General features: G+C 41.2%; 2 protein-coding genes across 3 annotated transcripts in view; one reads left to right on the top strand and one right to left on the bottom strand.

The window, feature by feature from the left end:
• Positions 1–5658: 5658 nt before the first annotated feature.
• Positions 5659–14023, bottom strand: LOC139380698 (Fanconi anemia group B protein-like). Of its 2 annotated transcripts, none has more exons than XM_071123633.1 (9): positions 13800–14023; positions 12563–13553; positions 12333–12488; positions 12091–12183; positions 11778–11906; positions 11477–11640; positions 8417–8829; positions 7969–8209; positions 5659–7740 (listed from the first exon to the last, which is right to left on the bottom strand). In XM_071123633.1, exons 2-9 carry the CDS (start codon positions 13487–13489, stop codon positions 7323–7325), a joined length of 2541 nt encoding a protein of 846 aa, XP_070979734.1. In that variant the 5' UTR covers positions 13490–13553; positions 13800–14023; the 3' UTR covers positions 5659–7322. The 2 variants fall into 2 exon arrangements, with proteins under 2 accessions (XP_070979734.1, XP_070979735.1); XM_071123634.1 differs by having other exon boundaries at positions 6095–7740; positions 12333–12484; positions 13027–13553; positions 13800–14019.
• Positions 14024–14384: 361 nt separating this feature from the next.
• The window catches only part of LOC139380700 (motile sperm domain-containing protein 2-like), a 33541-nt gene continuing 29711 nt past the window's right edge, over positions 14385–18214 (top strand). Inside the window, exons 1-5 of the mRNA XM_071123635.1 lie at positions 14385–14627; positions 14738–14795; positions 15527–15679; positions 16569–16655; positions 16839–16993. Of these exons, the coding sequence (XP_070979736.1) occupies positions 14595–14627; positions 14738–14795; positions 15527–15679; positions 16569–16655; positions 16839–16993 (486 nt within the window). The 5' untranslated portion in view covers positions 14385–14594. The remainder of the gene's footprint in view (positions 14628–14737; positions 14796–15526; positions 15680–16568; positions 16656–16838; positions 16994–18214) is intronic.

Genomic DNA, 18214 nt, shown 5'->3' with positions numbered 1-18214 from the left:
TTACAGGGTTTCCATAGCAACTGCACAGAAATGGAAAGGCCAGTGTGTGGGGAAAGTGTGGATTGATTGAGTTTGAAAACTGGTGGATCATTTTGTCACAGAATATATATTTAGTCTTTCTCCTCATTAAAAGGCTGGGAGAAGAATATTTTGACAAATGAAAACTGTTTTATGTTATTCCAGTGATTAAACCAGCCTTATAGATGACCACAACAAAGCTATTATCATTGTCATCCAACTTAAACCAATGCTAACCCATTATCCTGTCTGGAACAGCAAAACAGCCCCCCCAAGTCTATACAAACTAATTAACAAAACCACTTAATGTCAATTCAATTCCCACCTTTAGAGGTTGGACACAGAGTTAAAACCCAGTGCAACTACTGTAGATGGGGACGCTGCTGATATTACAGAGTATTGATCTCAGTTCCTTTGTCATGGCTCAATATAGCTAGTCTATAATCAATGAGACTGAACTGTCTGTGCATGCTTCGATCCCCTCCAGGCCTTCCAAGACTGGTTTCCCTGCTCTTAGGAATGTTTCAAAGCACAACGATTCTATCATTCTAAATCCCTACTCCAAAGTGCATATATAAATATCCCTTTTTAATCACAGAGTTGTACTGCTCAGAGAAATGGTTTCTAACGAGAACTGATAAACACTGTTTATGCTCCTACTGGGACATGTACAATTAGAGGAATTAGACTGAGCAACCCTACACTTTGAGTCAGGCATGTCCCATCAGTCAGAAGAAGTAGTCAAATCAGAAAATAATATAAATGTGTTAGGATGTCGCTAAATTGAAGTCGCTAAATTGAACAAATACCATAATACATGATTGATATTTGATAAAGTCACGCAATTGGGATTGTTTTACATCTGAGGTCTACTTTAAAAGTGTATGTGATGGTTCCATTCAACACATTACTGGGAAGTGCTTTTAAGAGTAAGTATTTTTTTTAGACTATCTGCATAAGAAATGTTGTATTTAGAAAACTGCAAGTGTGCCACTTGGAATTGTAGTCAATAAACACAGGGTGAGAGAGTACTTCTACGACTACTAGTCAAGGCGAAGTCGAAATACATCTTCAATGTAGAGACACTTGGTATAGTTGTGCCTACTTCTCTATTGTAATCAATAAGCCTATGTATTTCCACATAGATTTGACAGAGTCACGGGCATTTATTGGGATGACTCATGTACTGGAGGGTAGTCACTAGCTGGCACAAAAACAGTCATACAATCTGATTTGAAACCTAACCCTAACCTTAACCACACTGCTGACCTTATGCTTAACCATAAATTAAAGGGATACTTTGTGATTTTGGCAATGAGGCTCTTAAACTTCCAGTCATTTTGCTAAAGCTAGTTAGCATTGGTTCGTGAAACTACTTCTAACTTCCTTCATACTAGACAAAGTCATAAAAATGGTATCCAGAAGTTCATCTAACTCTGGGGAATTAGATAAAGTGCCTATTTCCAAAATCCCGAAGTATCCTTTAAAGACCAAAAAGCTATTTTTTGCACTTATTTAGCCAATTTTGACTTTGCAACTGGCCCATCTAGTGTAAATCCCTCAGATCTGCCTCTAGGACAAGATTCATCCCAATAAACATCAACCTGCGACATAGTCCTGCAGCGAGAGGAACCTTAGTCAATAGCTATACTAACCAAGCCAGGAGCAGAGCGATCAAGGTTGACCTGTCACTCAGAATCAACATAACAATGACTTCTCTCCACCAACAACACTCATCATTGTTGGTGTTAACATTACCAGAACGATGCCTCTGGAAACAGTCAATCAAGTATCTGGGGCTTGTTTGTCCCTTAATAGATTATTCAATTGTGATTCATGTTCAGCAACATAAGAATTCCAAAAAACTGTACAAGATGGAAACTAGGCTACATGTTGTCTTGTCAACGGATTTAAATCTGTAATGACTGGCAAATTGCCTTCATGTCTTTAAGGCCAATTCCACCACTTTTCAAGGAAATGTTCATATCCAGAACAATACCAGTGTCTACATGTGAAAACAGCACATATCTACATTTTGTAGAAAAAAAAGTGAAAAAGTTCTACCCGATGACATTTTAAAAACAGTGATTTTCAAACACTACGAGATTCGGAGTGACGTGTGGAAAAAGAAGATACCCTCCCCTCCCTCTGGACTCATTGCAGATTTTGAAAAGCAGTTTTCCTACTTTCTTATCTTTTTAACCACAGATCATAGAAACGTGCCATTTTCACATATGTAGACTCTGGTATGGTGCTGGAGATGAGTTTGAAAAGTGGCAGAATTGCCCTATAATAACCTTCAAACTACACTGAACAAAAATATTAAAACGCAACATGTGTTAGTCCCATGTTTCATGAGCTGAAATAAAAGATCCTAGAAACTTTCCATATGCACAAAAAGCTTCCTTTTCTCAAATTGTGTGCACAAATTTGTTTCCATCCCTCTTAATGAGCATTTCATTTTTGCCAAGATAATCCAGATGTGGCATATCAAGAAGTCTTAAACAGCATGATCATTACAGTGCACCTTGTGCTGGGGACAATAAAATGCCACTCTAAAATGTGCAGTTTTGTCACAACACAATGCCAGATCTCTCACGTTTTGAGGGAGCGTACAATTGGCATGCTGACTGCATGAACGTCCACCAGAGCTGTTACCAATGAATTTGGCAGTACGTCCAACCAGCCTCACAACCGCAGACGGTATGGCGTCGTATGGGCGAGCAGTTTGCTGATGTCAACGTTGTGAACAGTGCCCCACGGTGGCAGTGGGGTTATGGTATGGGCAGGCATAAGCTATAGACAAAAACAATTACATTTTACAGATGGCAATTTGAATGCACAGAGACACTGTGACGAGATCCTGAGGCCCATTGCTGTGCCATTCATCTGCAGCCATCACCTCATATCCAGCAATTGAAGAGGAGTGGGACAACATTCCAGAGGCCACAATCAACAGCCTGATCCACTCCCCTACCTTTTTTTTTAAAGGTATATGTGACCAACAGATGCATTTCTGTATTCCCAGTCATGTAAAATACATAGACTAGGGCCTATTTAATTGATTTCAATTGACTGATTTCCTTCCGTGAACTAACTCAGTAAAATCTTTAAAATTGTTGCATGTTACATTTATATTTTTGTTCAGTATATTTTGGCTTCGGAGAAGAGGCATATGCAAGCTTCATGCCTGGTCCTCGTCTGCAATGAAATTCCTCTGTCAGGAACCACATTCTTCATTCTGATGAAAACACTTGTGGATCGAGGGCAGATGCCCTGCAGTCATTCTTCTCAAACTTAAAAGTTAGCTTGCAATAATGGGATGACAAAACAAATCCCCATGCATTCTCCTCAGCCTGCCAGGCAGTGAGGTTTGAAGAGGCCTCCAGGCAGAAAACCATCCCCAGCTGATACCATAACAAATCGAGCAGGTGCCTCAGTGCAAGCGCTGTATACCTAACCCCAGAGGAAAACCCAAAAACCTGTGTGTGTTTGAAGGAGGCCGAAAGGTGTGAATTAGTGTGAGTATTGTGAAAAAGACAGACAGCAGAGCAAAACGCAAATGGCAGGTATCACCAGATGATACAGTTCTCACAAAACCGGTTCAAAGCAGAATCATTTGAATTGTATGGCTTTTTATTTTTATTATTTTGCAAAAAATCCCATGACAGTGAAAACAAAGAGTGCCTACAACAATGTTCTCCAATTATGTTTTCTAGACAAAAAGTATTGTGACAGTGAGTCCAAGAGCCCTGGATTCAATAACAGCCTTAGGTATTGGACCACAGATAGTATCGTGGTGAAAGAGAGAGAAGTGGAATTTCTCTGGTCAGACAGTGTGCCACAGACAGGAGCTGCTGTGTCGCGATCTGACTTTATGAGAACCAAAACTGCACATCCCCATCCTGGGGTCCTCCAGGGGCGAACTTCACAAAATAAGGGGCCAAAAACCTGGTAGAAATGCACCATCCGTCCTACCAGACACCTTTAGTCAAACAGCCTGGGCTGTTTGCTGTTTGAGCACACATAGTAACTGTACTACATTTGGTCAAGACAATATCCAAGATGGGTTTAATTTATAGCATCTTACAGAAAATATAACTGCGCCATAACGGGAAGAGACAAAGCTTTCTCAGCTTCTAACCAGGGAGGCAGGTGTAGACGTTTGCCATCCCGTTACCTCCTAAAGTTTCATTCTGAACACACAGTGTTTCACACTTCAGATCACAGCAGCAGCAGCGTTTCACAGGCTGCCGGTCTGAGGGGAGAGAGGAGTAGCTATTACACACAGATTAGAGGCGTGAAGCACAGGAGGTGGTCCAAGGGAGACATGCATTCACACACGCACACATTCATACAGTGCTTTCAGAACATATTCACACAACTCAACTTTTTCCACATTTTGCTGTGCTACAGCCTGAATTTGAAAGGGACTAAACATATATTGGTCACTGGCCCACACACAAAACCCCATAATGTAAAAGTGGAATATTGTTTAGATCTTTTTTATTATTATTATTATTTTGTATAAAAAAAACAATAAGTATTCAACCTCTTATGGCAAACCTAAATAAGTTCAGGAATAAAAACTTACTTAAGTCATAAGTTGTTTGGACACTTTGTGTAACAATAGTGTTTAACGTGATTTTTGAATGACTACCTCATCTCTGTACCCCACACATACAGATAATTGTAATGTCCCTCAGTCGAGCAGTGAATTTCAAACTAAGACCACGGATGTTTTCCAATGCCTCAAAAACAAACAAAAAAAGCAGACATTGACAAGTTATTACACGTTAGATGGTGTATCAATACACCCAGTCACTAAAGATACTGGCATCCTTCCTAACTCAGTTGCTGGAGAGGAAGGAAACAGCTCAGGGATTTCACCATGAGGCCAATGGTAACTTTAAAACAGAGTTTAAATGGCTGAGGATGGACCAACAACATTGTAGTTACTCCACAATACTAACCCAATTGACAGCATGAAAAGGAAGATGGTACAGAATAATATTGCAATAAGGCACTAAAGTAATACTGGGGAAAAAGTGGCAAAACAAGTCACTTTTTGTCCTGAATACAGTGTTATGTTTGGGGAAAATCCAATACAACATTACTGAGTACCATTCTCCATATTTTCAAGCATAGTGGTGGCTGCATAATGTTATGGATATGCTTGTAATCATTAAGGACTAGGGAGTTTCAGGACAAAAAAGAAAACGGAGCTAAGCACAGTCAAAATTATACAGGAAAGCCTGGTTCAGTGTGCTGTACCACTGGGTGATGAATTCACTTTTCAGAAGGACAGTAACCTAAAACACAAGGGCAAATCTACACTGGAGTTGCATACCAAGAAGAGAGCAAATTATCCTGAGTGGGCGAGTTACAGTTTTGACATAAATCTGCTTGAAAGTCTGTCAAGACTTGAAAATTGTTATCTAGCAATGACCTACAACAAATTTGACAGAGCTTGAAGAATTTTTTTAAATAATGGGCAATGATTGTACAATCCAGAGTTGCAAATCTCTTAGAGACCTAGCCAGAAAGACTCACAGCTGTAAGTACTGACAAAGGTTATTCTAACATGCATTGACTCAGGGGTGTGAATTCTTATGCAAATACATTTAAAAAAAAAAAAAATTTTTAACTGTCATTATGGGGTATTGTGTTTAGATGGATGAGATGTTTGTTATTTATTTTGTCCATTTTTAATTCAGGCTCTCACAAAACATTTTCACAAAGGGGTGTGAATATTTTCTGAAGGCACTGTATGCTGCTGTTCTGCTACTTCAGTAGAAATAAAGCACCATTGGTTTTGAGGTGCTAATAAAAGGAAGTGAAACTATTTACTTGTGAAGCGCTATAACCGATTAGGCTGAGCCCCTTCTCGAAACAGAAACTTCTGTAGAGGGAGCAATGCTCCACCCCATCAATGCTGACTTAAATGAAGAACAAGCTTGAAGAATTGAGAAAATAATTTAAAAAAATGGGCAGATATTGTACATACCAGGTGTGGAAAGCTCTTAGAGACTTACGCAGAGAGACTCACAGATGTAATCACTGAGAGATACTTAAGTAAATGAGATTTCAGTATTTCATTTAATACATTTTAAACAATTTCTCAGAACGTTTTCACTTTGTCATTATAGAGTGTAGATGGATGAAACAAATCATATTTAATCAATTTTGAATTCAGGCTGTAACAAAATGTGGAATAAGTCTAGGGGTATGAACACTTTTTTTAAATGGACCGTACATCTGAGGAACTATAGGTACAGGCAGGTTTACAGTATGAGAGATTAACATAATAATTACAGTAACCTACAGGGTGAATTGCATCTCAGGTTTGTAACTTCTCATTACCAATGACAACGCATAAGGTAGCACTCAGTTCAACATGGCATAAGACAGTGATCATCTGGACTGAATCTCAACATTTCATTGATAACAGGAACATACAGAATATTAGAAACCAAAAGAAGGTAACAATACAATCCTGTAGAAGGCATAGAAATAAAAAAGAACTACTGCACTACCGTGGCCAGTTTATTAGATACACCATTCACGAAAATGGTTCACTCCTACAGTGAGTCACGTGGCTGCTATATAAAGCAGGCAGACAGGTATTGAGGCGTTCAGAAACTGTTCGTTGAACATTAGAATGGGCAAAACGAGTGATCTAAGAGACGTGGTATGATCGTCAGTGCCAGGCGCATCGGTTCCAGTATCTCAGAAACAACAGTGTCTAGGGTTAACCGAGAATGGTGCGACAAACAAAAAAAACATCCAGTGAGCGGCAGTCCTGTCAGCTTGTTGATGAGAGGTCAAATGAGAACGGCAAGAATCGTGCGAGCTAACAAGCGGGCCACAAACAGGCAAATAATGGTGCAGTACAACAACGGCATCTCGGAATTAACAACTTGTCGTTCCTCGTCACAGATGGGCCATTGCACCAGACGACCACACCGGGTTCCTCTCCGATCAGCTAAAAACAAGAAGTGGCTCCAGTGGGCACTCGATCACCAACACTGGACAACTGAAGAGTGGAAGAACTTTGCCTGGTCCGACTAATCCCGGGTCCTGTTGCGTCATGCTGATGGCAGAGTCAGCATATGGCGTAAATAGCATGAGTCCATGGCCCCAACCTGCCTGGTGTCAACGGTATAGGTTGGTGGCAGTGGTATAATGGTGTGGGGAATGTTTTCCTGGCACCCGTTAGGTCCCTTGATACCAATTGAGCTACGTTCCCATGAACCGAAGAATTTGGGCTGGCCACTTAGTGTGCATGTCAATGCATTGCAAGCCTAAATTAGTGTCTGTGTCTCTAGGAGGGCAGCTACATCTCCTTCCAGCTGTACCTGGGTTAGGCTCTGGGTCAACCTGCGATAGCGCTCCACGCCCACCAGGGGGCTCAACAGCCTCCTGCTCCTCTCCTTGTCCCGCTGCCACTCCTCCCTGCACCTCTGGAGTCCCTCAGCAGAGCCTGGATCAGGGGGCTCCATCTTCTTCACTCCACTGCTCTTCTTCACCTCCTCCATCTCCTCTTCCTCACCATGGAGCAAAGACGACACGCCCTGTTTGAGTGACAGTACCTCTTTCTCCAGGGAATGGGCCAGTCGTGGTACCGTCCCGTCTCCTCCCCCCTGCCTGAGGCGCAGGATGGAGCAGGATGCTGGCAGGAAACCGAACAGGGAGTCGAGGAACTGCAGCACCTTGAACTGGCTACAGGTAAACAATTATGTAAATATCATGAGAGGTATGTATTATTTGTGTTTAATCTGTATCGAAACGCACTATACCATTGAAGTATTAGAGCGCCATTAAACATTCCAGTATATTTGGATTAAGGAACATTCATGCATGGCCCACCACTAAGTAATTTAATCACTCGTGCATAATTTCCTAATTCGTTGAACATATCAAACGCCATTGTAAGCAAAGATTAGCTACCTGCAGTGGACGGATAATTCTCCCTGGAAAGGTGTTTTGTGCTGCCAGTGAAACAGCATGACAGCAGATGGCCCAGCAGGATTGGCCAGTAGGTAGTGTGGGCTGATCTCTAGCCTCTCACAGGGAATGCTTGTCTGGATCCAGCCAGCCACATCACACAGGGTGTGGTCAGGAGAGTGGATCAGGAAGGTCCAGGCATCCAGTACAGCCAATAGGCTAAGCAGGTCTTCTCTAGCCTCATCTAGAGAGACAGGAAAGAAAATAGAATGCAATAGAATAGTGAACACTACATACAGTATTAACTGTTTATTCAATGAGTAAGCAACACTATTATACTGTTAAGAAAAGACGTGAAGATGTCCACACACAAACGACTATCAATTATCATAAAGGGAGTTAGAGCTTTTACTTATTGACCATCCACTGATATAAAGTGTCACAGTTTTACCTGTTGTGAGTTGACTGTTGGTCATCAGCTGGCGGTGGTGTTTGACCTGAATATCAATTTGGATTTGACCGCACTGGACCACTGTTGGTCCTGGAGCGGTTACAGAGGCCGAAGATCCCTGTCTGTGGACGTAATGGAGCATAATGGGGCATTTGACGCTGCCAGAGGTCAGCAGAGGGGTCAGGTCAGTCATAGCGGTCACTGCCAGTCGGTGTGTGGCACGGGCTCCGCTGGCAATGGCCCGCCTGCTCCTCTTAGCCGCTGGCTCTGGGTGAGAGTAGGGAGACGGGGGGCTGGGTGTGGAGGGGCTGGGTGTGGGGAACCAGGACGCTTGGCTGTGGGTCTGGATGACCGCAGGCGTCTGGCTCTGGCCTCTCTCTCTCAGGATGGATAAAGTAACACTCTCCGCTGAGCTGGAACAAAAATATATACACTGAACAAAAATATAAAACGCAACAATATCAAACATTTTATGAAGTTACAGTTCATATGAGGAAATCAGTCAATTGAAATAAATTCATTAGGTCCCTAATCTATGGATTTCAAATAACTGGGAATACAGATATGCATCTGTTGGTCACAGATACCTTAAAATAAACAGGCCTCACAATGAGCCTCAGGAGCACGTCATTGGTATTTCTGTGCATTAAAAATGCCATTGATAAAATGCAATTGTGTTTGTAGCTTATGCCTGCCCATACCATGACCCCACCATGGGGCACTCTTCACAACATTGACATCAGCAAACCGCTCGCCCACATGACACCATACGTCTTTATGAGGCTGGTTGGAAGTGGTAGAGAAGGTAGAGAAGTGAACATTAAATTCTCTGGCAACAGTTCTGATGGACATTTCTGCAATCAGCATGCAAATTGCACGCTCCCTCAAAACTTGAAACATCTGTAGCATTGTGTTGTGTGACAAAACTGCACATCAGTGTCCTTTTACTGTCCCCAGCACAAGGTGCACCTGTGTAATGAAAATTCTGTTTAATCAGCTTCTTCATATGCCACGCCTGTCAGGTGGATGGATTATCTTGGCAAAGGAGAAACACTAACAGGGATGTAAACAAAATTGTGCACAATATTTTTGAGAAATAAGCTTCTTGTGTGTATGGAACATTTCTGGAATCTTTAATTTCAGCTCATGAAACAAGGGACCAACACTTTACATGTTGTGTTTATAAATTTGTTCAGTGTATAACACGTCAGTAACAATCGCTCGGACACAGTAGGCTGCTGAACAGGGAATCAAATACATTTAGTATTAATGAAGTGAGTGAGCGAATAAATTAAAGACCAAAAGAACGCATGAAAGAACAAACAGATGAGTGATCTCAAACTGTCTGGAGAGCCTATGTACTACTTGAGCTGTACCAGTGCCATGTTAACCCACAGCAGCAGCACTGAGGGCCCCCAAGCAATTCCACCATAAGGATGATATTCTCCATCCTCAAGACATGCGCCCAAGTTAAAACAGAACAGGTGGCGCAACTTGGACTCTTGATTGCTCTGCGCTCCCACAGAAACCGCTCTGAGGGCTGTTGGAGAGTATGTTGCCATGGTGACCAGATAGGCATGTGGCTGCTGTAGAGTAATATCTCAAAGTCTGGAGAGTTATCGCCCGAGAGAGTAAGACTGGCTCCTAAAAGTAGCTCTTCTACAGGAGGCTGAGGCAAGGCAACTGGGTGGAAGGGAAGACATTATTGATATCCCTTCAGTCTTGCTTTGAGTGCACTTCACAGGCATAAACAGCATTTGAGGTTACGTTTGTTTGCTATATGTCCTCATAAATGCAATCATGATCTAAGTTGTATAAGTTCTGTGATATTAACTAGGTTTCCATCTCACTTTTTATGCGAGTGTCGACAAACCAAAATACGCTAGACAAGATGGAATCTTTTTGTGTCGGTATAATTAATTTTGGAGAAATGGTGGTGGAAACGCCTTTATGCACACATATTGATACAATAACCATCATATCGAAGTAAAATTGGAGTCACACGATATTGTGTGTGATCCTCTCACTACAACTCGGGAAAGCATGCAGTTTATTAAGCTACAGATTAAATAAATTATGAAGTTCACAGGGTGGTGAAAGTACACAGCGATGAGCTTGATGCTCTTTTTCAATATTCTGGTGACATTATGATCTACGCTTGGCTGTCGTTTGACATAATAATAATAATAATCTTATCATGTAGGCCAGAGATTCCCAACCAAGGGGTACTTGAGAAGATTTGAGGTCATAGGACTACTGGTAAAATGCACGAGGGGGTAACCCCTAGCAGAGCAAAATTCAGTTGGTGGTACAGTAACGGACAAAGGTTTGGAGCCACTGATGTAGGCTATACCTGCACTACATGTGCAAGCTGTTGCTAGAGCACGCATGCCAAGGCCAGAGTGTGAACATTCGCTATTTAAAAAGGCAACATTTTTAGGCAACAAGTAAACAAGTAAAAAGGCAACAAGTAATTTGTGCATTAAGTCATTGCCTTTTGTCCGCAATAGTCAATTGGATTACACCACATCTTAAATGTGAAAATGCGCATATTGTTTTACGCATAGGCAGATTTTACAATATTAGTCACCAATTGGATTGAAACCTAGCTAGTGAGACAAATGTCTGGAGGGGAAACATGATCTTTCGGGTGTGATTTAAGTGAGTGGATTTAAAGATCAATATTCTGGCAGGTTTTTATTGTTTTATTTTTATCTCTGTCTTTTGGTTGGGGGAATTGCTCGTTGGTAGGTAAAGAAATCTGGTCAGCCACTGTGGGATCTAACATCTGGTCAGTGGTTTTCACCAGGCAGGAACCATGCTTGACTGAGCCCATTAACACATACTATCATTACTTTAACACTGCCGCTATCATTACCATGCCCTCAGCTCCATAAAATGAAGATATCAATAAAATTAGAAGCTGCAAAATTCACTACTAACAATTGATGTTCAATGATACGTAGCTGAGGAAAATAAGATGCAATGTTCATAGGGCTCTCAAACGAGCTCACGTGACAGTGAAAATATCAACTGATATAGAGAAAGAAGTATATTTACATGGCACTCTCTGTGGATAGTATCACGCCCACAATCAAGCGGTCTTCAATGACACGGTGCCAAAGATTGTCCACTAGAGGTGGTGGCATCACCGGCATAACCTGCCTCTTCTCATGAATGGCCTCGTCCTCTGGCTCATCTTCCCATAGAGAAACAAGGCCTTCCTGTTAGAGAGGATCAAAGACTACCATCAACACCAATATGATAACAGTTACATACATCTGGCATATATTGAATTGTCATGTAAGAAAGATCATGACAATGTAAGAAAAATAAGCGTGACTAGGCTAATGACAATCACCTGCTCTGTCTGGGTGAGAATGTGTTCTCTTCCTGAGACCAGGTCTGTGAGGGCTTGGACTGACTGGCGTAGAACCCTCTCCTTCACCCTCACATCGCTCTGAAGATCCTGGAGCAAGGTCAGGCCACTCTAAAGAAACACAACATAGTGGAAAATAGCAACATGTTGGATAAACTGGAATATTGTTGCATCTGGACAATACACTCCAAACATGACAACTGTTAAATAATTTACGCATTGTTCTCATTAGCACCCAAATACACAACTACAGAATAACAGCTGTGATGTTGTTCTCCTGAATGTAATAATATACCTGTAGTCTGGACTGTAGAGCTTGGACAGTTAGGAGGTAGTTCTCCTGAGCTGTGTCAGATGCCTGCTGTCCTTCACTGCTCTCCTGTCCATGCTGAAACATACAATCTTTAAAGATCAGAATGGTACCTTTAGGCATTTGGTTTACAAAACACCGGATATGAACCTTGTTACATACACCATTTAGGGGTATAAGTTGGGTGTTATAAAACTGGTAAAGAAGAACAAATAGTAGTGTCTCACAGAATAGGTTGTCCCGCAGAGATCTGTGATGAGGAAAAGATCCACTGGATCCACAGGAGGGCTCTGGCTTCCAAAGACCAGCAGCATCTGATCTGTTCCACAGCTCAAAAAGTCATCCACATGTAGGGAGGTCACACCTGACCAGCATGATGCTACCTGAGGGAGACAGAACAGGGCCATGAGAATTATACAGTAAGCATGATAGCTCACCCAAAATAGCAGAACAATACCTGAAAAGTATCTTTCCACACTGCACAGACATGTCCATCGTTGAAATAGATGGCAAACAGACATCCATTGCGTCCAGTGTTGACCATCTGAATGTGTTGAGGTTCTTCAAAGGGAAGCAGACATACCTCAATGGGAATGCCGTTCTCAAAATACACCAACTGCTTTTTACTGGTCGCTGCCACCACAGTTGATTTCAACACACTGTTCACCTCTTCAGCGGAGATCACAAATACACACTGTGTGATGGAACTATAGGCATGAGGTAAGATCAGATCTGCATTAAATACTTGTCCGTCCTCTACAAAATAACCCATGGTTTTGCTCCCGCCTGGAGCGTCCAAATGATCTTTCAGGCATTCTTTTGATTGTGTTTGGTAACCTAGTATGAATATTTTTCTTTTGTTGAGAGGAAACTCAACAATACAATTCAGAGAGAGCTTGATAGGTATTTGTCTAACTTCACCTGCCTGCAGTGACGTGTAGAAGACAATACCAGCATGGCTCCATAATACAGTAGGGCCTTGCAAGATAGTAACATTGTCTTTCATTCGGTATGGCAGTTTAAACTCCATATGTGGCTCTAATCTATTTGAGATGCTCAGAGTGAGAAGGCTGTACTTGAAGACATTTCCCTTCTTGCTCTGTATCAGTAAAATGCATGGCGAAGTGACTCTGTTTTTCACATGTAGGGCAAAGGTGCATGCCACTATATCAACATTAGATGAACTCTTTCTGTTGATGACAGCCATACCACCATTCCCCTTTAAGAAAGTGCAGCCATTCCGTTGAAATGTCAGTCTGCTAAAAGCCAATTCTGATCCTCTTCGACTTTCGCCATCTCTGGGATTGGGGAGTTTGCACTGAAATGTGAGAATATCACCATGGAAGGAGAGCAGCTTCGTGTGTTTGGGACTGTCATGTGTCATTGTGGTACTTTTATCCACAGTAGGATGAGTTCAGCAGGTGTCCTCTGTGTCCCCTCTTCGTCACCTGAAAAGTATATGCACATGACTCTAGTTGAGTTTAACTTGTCTAGCTAACGTTAGCTAAGTTAGCTTAATCAGCTGACTGAAATGCTCAGCTGGTGTACTGTAGTTATAGTAGCCAGTTACTGTAACGTTAGCTAGTTAACTTACTTGCACTAAACCCCAAAATTGCACCGAACAAACATGTAGTTAACTAGCTAGCTACGTGATTTCGAGATAGAATTACGAAAGATGACCCGGTGATGCTTACCTGCAGTTATGGGGCAAAAGTTTGTCAAATAGTTAGCTATCAAATATTCACTGTCAAAACATCGCGCCAGCACTCAGTCAAGGTGCCCTTGATTCATGTCGCCTGCGTAGAAGATGGGTGGAGTGTTTCATGGCCAATTACCAAAATGGTTGATGTGGTTATATATATATATACAAGTCTCATATAAAGTTCTCAACCCTACAAGCTCATCCGGCGAAGCACGTGACCCAAATCTAACGCTTTCAATTACGTAACAAACTTTGCATTGTGGGATAGCCAGTCTTGTTTCCAACAACATACACGTGAACAGTTGTCGCATTCAAAACAACTGGTAACTCGGAAAACTCCGACTCCCGACTTCAGTGCGCTCATAACCACTGGGAACCCTGGAGAAAAAAACGAGCTCCAACTGGGAAATATCGTATTGGACGGCTCATCCAACATGGAATCTCTGGAACTCCGAATTTCCGAACTGAAGTTCACTGACGTCATGATTTGACCTTTTTTTCCCCGAATTCCCTGTTGTCTTGAAAGCACCAAGGATAAACTATTGTTTACGTGCTTTGTCATCAATGCTTACGTTGAAGACGCTTGAATTAATCCATGCAATGTTCTTTATATTTGCATAAATGGACCTGAGATATCATATACCTATGTATATATTTGACGAGCTTGCCAAGAGTAAAAATGGCAACATATGTTGTATATCAGTGGGTAGTACTGATTCATCTATCAACTTCCATGTAGCCACACTAGCCACCACAGAAGCAGTCACTTGAACAGAGTCACTTGAACATGGCGGAAGTTGGGCAGCTCGAATCAGAGCAGGTAGCACACCAGCTCATTTTAGCAACAAGATTACATATATTTTGCTTGGCTATTTGTTATGATAATATTCATTAACATTAAACATGGCAAACGTATATCTCTTACAACAGGACATTGAGAAGAAAATTGAGGAGACAAAACAGAAGTTCAAGAATGATTACGTCCAAGGTAAGTGCCTGTTAACAGTCCAGTTAGCTAGCTAGCAAAATAACATTTGACACAACACCCCATAATCTAGCTACTGTAACGGATAACATCATTCGCTAACTAGTTAGCTAAAAGCCAAAAAGCTCTGCGCTGTTCGATTTCAGTTCATCAATCTAGTTTACTTCGCTAGTTAACGTTACCTATTTGACTGAGAAAAGATCATACTTTTGAAATAGTAGCCTGTTGCCATATGTTCAGATGTGCCACTTGTAAACAATAATTATCATAGTAATCATCATCATACCTATTCAGTTTCTGACAGATTGTTCTGATACATTAATTCATTGATGAATGAATATTGATTTGCCTACTGGCAGTGACATGTCTGTGGTCACACCATTATAATGTAAACTTGTTTTTTTTTGTAATAGAAAAACCTGTTATTTTCAGTAGCCTACTTGAGGTGAAAACCATACTATACCTTTCAGTCCCCTGATAAGCGTTCTTGAAAGACCAATCCCTCTTTGAAAGAACACTTGTTTCCTAAACAGCTACATTTAGTAAATGAGGTAGCTGAAGTAGCAAGGCACCCCTGTTTTGTTTTACATACAGTAGGCTAATTGCTGTCTGCACTCTATGGTAGGGTCTTGTCGCAAAAGGTTAGAAGCAACAATCTCATAGGTGTGTTTTTGGAGTAGGTATTTAGTTTATATATGAGTAATATAAATTGTTAATTTCTCTATCCTTCACAGAATCGGACAAATATGACTCCAGAGATGTGGACAGGCTACAGAAGGATGACGCTCTGGTGGAGGCATACCTGACATGGCGACAATACTCTGTGGACGATGCCTTGAAAATGATTGACGATAGTTTCCTGTGGAGGAAAGAATTTGGTTTAAATGGTGAGGAGACCATTGCAGGTGTCCTTTTTTTCTGGGATTGGGATACAATTTCGGTACAATTTCGGTACAATTTCATAAATGCCGACCGATAATCTGTTTGTTATACATGGTGGGATTGAGTCGCAACAAAATGGAATTTAGCATTGCATATAAATGTTCGGAATGACACTTTCATGTGTACAACATCTAAAGACCTACATCACTATACTGAGAGCTTTGCTGTTTCTAAAAGGACATATTTGGGTTACTGCAAGTGTGGTAGGTTTCTCAAAACCAAGTTAAATTACGAAAAAAGTGTCTGGACCCTTCTATAACATGCCATTTGCATCAAATAGAGATTTGGTTGTAAAAAGTAAACTTCTCCTTTTAAGGTTGTGTAGAAAACAGGAACAACACACATTCTACACTCTGCTAAAGTAGTGTCCTAACTATATTCAAATACAGGCAAGTTATAAAGAGCATTTTTATGTAGGCCTATCAGTATTACCACACTGTGACGATTCATCAGTAGCTGTTTTGTGTGCCATTGTGGGATAGATTCTTGGCCTTCTCTCAGAGAAAGGCTTCATAGTCCATCCGTACAAGCCGGAGACAATCTTCTATAAGCCTCACTGGTAAATTGCTGCATTTTAGTCATTCAATTACAGGGTTTTAATCCAGCCAACAGTCAGTTTGTTAAATCGGCGTCATGCAGAAATTGGATTTACAACTTCTGATATGAGTTATTGTCACTTGTTGACATGTTTTGTCAGTCTTGAATAGAAGAGAGGAGTTAGGAATACTTTGGTTTTTAAGATGATTATTTTGGCCAGTAATTGTTCCTATTATGAAACATTCTTATTGAATGGCCAAGAAAGTTTTTGGCCATGAAAGTTTTGTCTTATTTCAGACCTCACTGAGAGCAGCATTCCAAAGTGGATGTTTGAGACGGGGGCTGTCTTCCTCCACGGCTACGACAAGGAAGGCAACAAGCTCTGTATGTTGATTCAATATGCTCATACGGTACCATATGTATAATATATTTCTCTAATAATTGCTCACTGACACAATATTTATACCCCTTACAAAAGGATACAAAATATGTTCAGTCATTGTTCTTTAATACGTTTGCCACATATGTTGAGATTATTGAAGGCAATACCTTTGTCTGTGTTTTCAGTCTGGTTCAAAGTCAAGCTACATACCAAGGATGCAAAGACCATCATGGACAAGAAGAAGTATGTTGCCTTCTGGCTGGAGCGCTATGCTAAGAGAGAGCCAGGGATGCCACTGACTGTTGTGTTCGACATGGCTGATTCAGGGATCAGCAATATCGTGAGTGGACACTTATCTGTATGATTAACATTGTAGTCATTTCATGTATTTGTCACCTGCCCTTATTATTTGATAGTGTTTGAAGAATCACTGTAATTTCATCCATTGCTACAGTACATCAATAGCTCTGGTTTCAACCAATATGACTGTTGATCCACTCTACATAGGTTAAAGGCGGGCTTTATTTTTGTTAATTTTTGTCCTCATAATTAAACATGTTTGCCCCCTTTTCAAAAAGATGTGGCCTAACTCTGTGGGTGGTTATGAGTGTCATTGAAGACCCGGTGTGCATCCTAATTTTGCTTGCTGTTTGAGCCAGGGACTTGGAGGGATTGATGCTCTTCAATGCTTAGCACGTTGGAGATTAAAGTGACCTTTAAATCCGTTTGGTCAATCCAAATCGACTGACTACCTAATCCATAGACTGACTGTCTGTCAGAGCCTCCAGGCAGGCACTCTCCTCTCAGTCAGTCAGCTTGCTTCTCAGGCCAAACTCACTCCTGGAGAAATGCACCAATTAAACACACACGAGCCAGAGAGAGAATAAATAACTTCACAAAACCCAAATATGAAATGTGTGGATTAGTAGATCATTTTGGGAAGCAGTCTTAATGAAGTTTTTGGAAATAGCCCACTGTGTGGGGTGGAACAGGCCTAGCCAGTGTTATCTCATTAACTTTAAAAAATGTGTCTGTAGGGGGTGGGATCTAGACAGGCTCCTCCTAAGGGTATGACTAGATTGATAGTGTTGTCTGACAATAATAGGCCAATATGGTAATGGAAACATGACTGAGTGAATTGTCATGAAGGAGGCTTTTAAGGTAGCTGTAATCCATTCAACTGACTGGAGAGTTTTAGATACCGGTAGTCTCGTGTGTTTGTATGAATTCAACCTTTGTCCTTGTTTCAGGAGACTCAGGACAGATAGCATTGGTTTGTTTGGAGGACACGTGCACACACGAAAAGGAAACCTCTGAGTTTCCAAACTGTCCGTAGTTATCGCAGCCAAGGCTTGATATGGAGAGCGACTTTATACAACCTTTCAATCAAGGTTCCTCAATCATACAGTAAACAACCAAACTGCAATGTGTCAGCAAATACTGTGATTAATACAATCAGCGCAATGCAAGTAGACTTTGCCTTAGTTATGGTGGTTCATGGGGTGCCTGAATTATATTTCATATGATTGAGTTGAGGGAAGGTGTTTGAAAGTATGAAATG

The sequence above is a fragment of the Oncorhynchus clarkii genome, chromosome 22 (genome assembly GCF_045791955.1).
Source record: "Oncorhynchus clarkii lewisi isolate Uvic-CL-2024 chromosome 22, UVic_Ocla_1.0, whole genome shotgun sequence".
NCBI classification, from domain to species: Eukaryota; Metazoa; Chordata; class Actinopteri; order Salmoniformes; family Salmonidae; genus Oncorhynchus; species Oncorhynchus clarkii.
The sequence above is the reverse complement of the archived record's forward strand: the minus strand, read 5'-3'. Positions and strand labels throughout refer to the sequence as shown.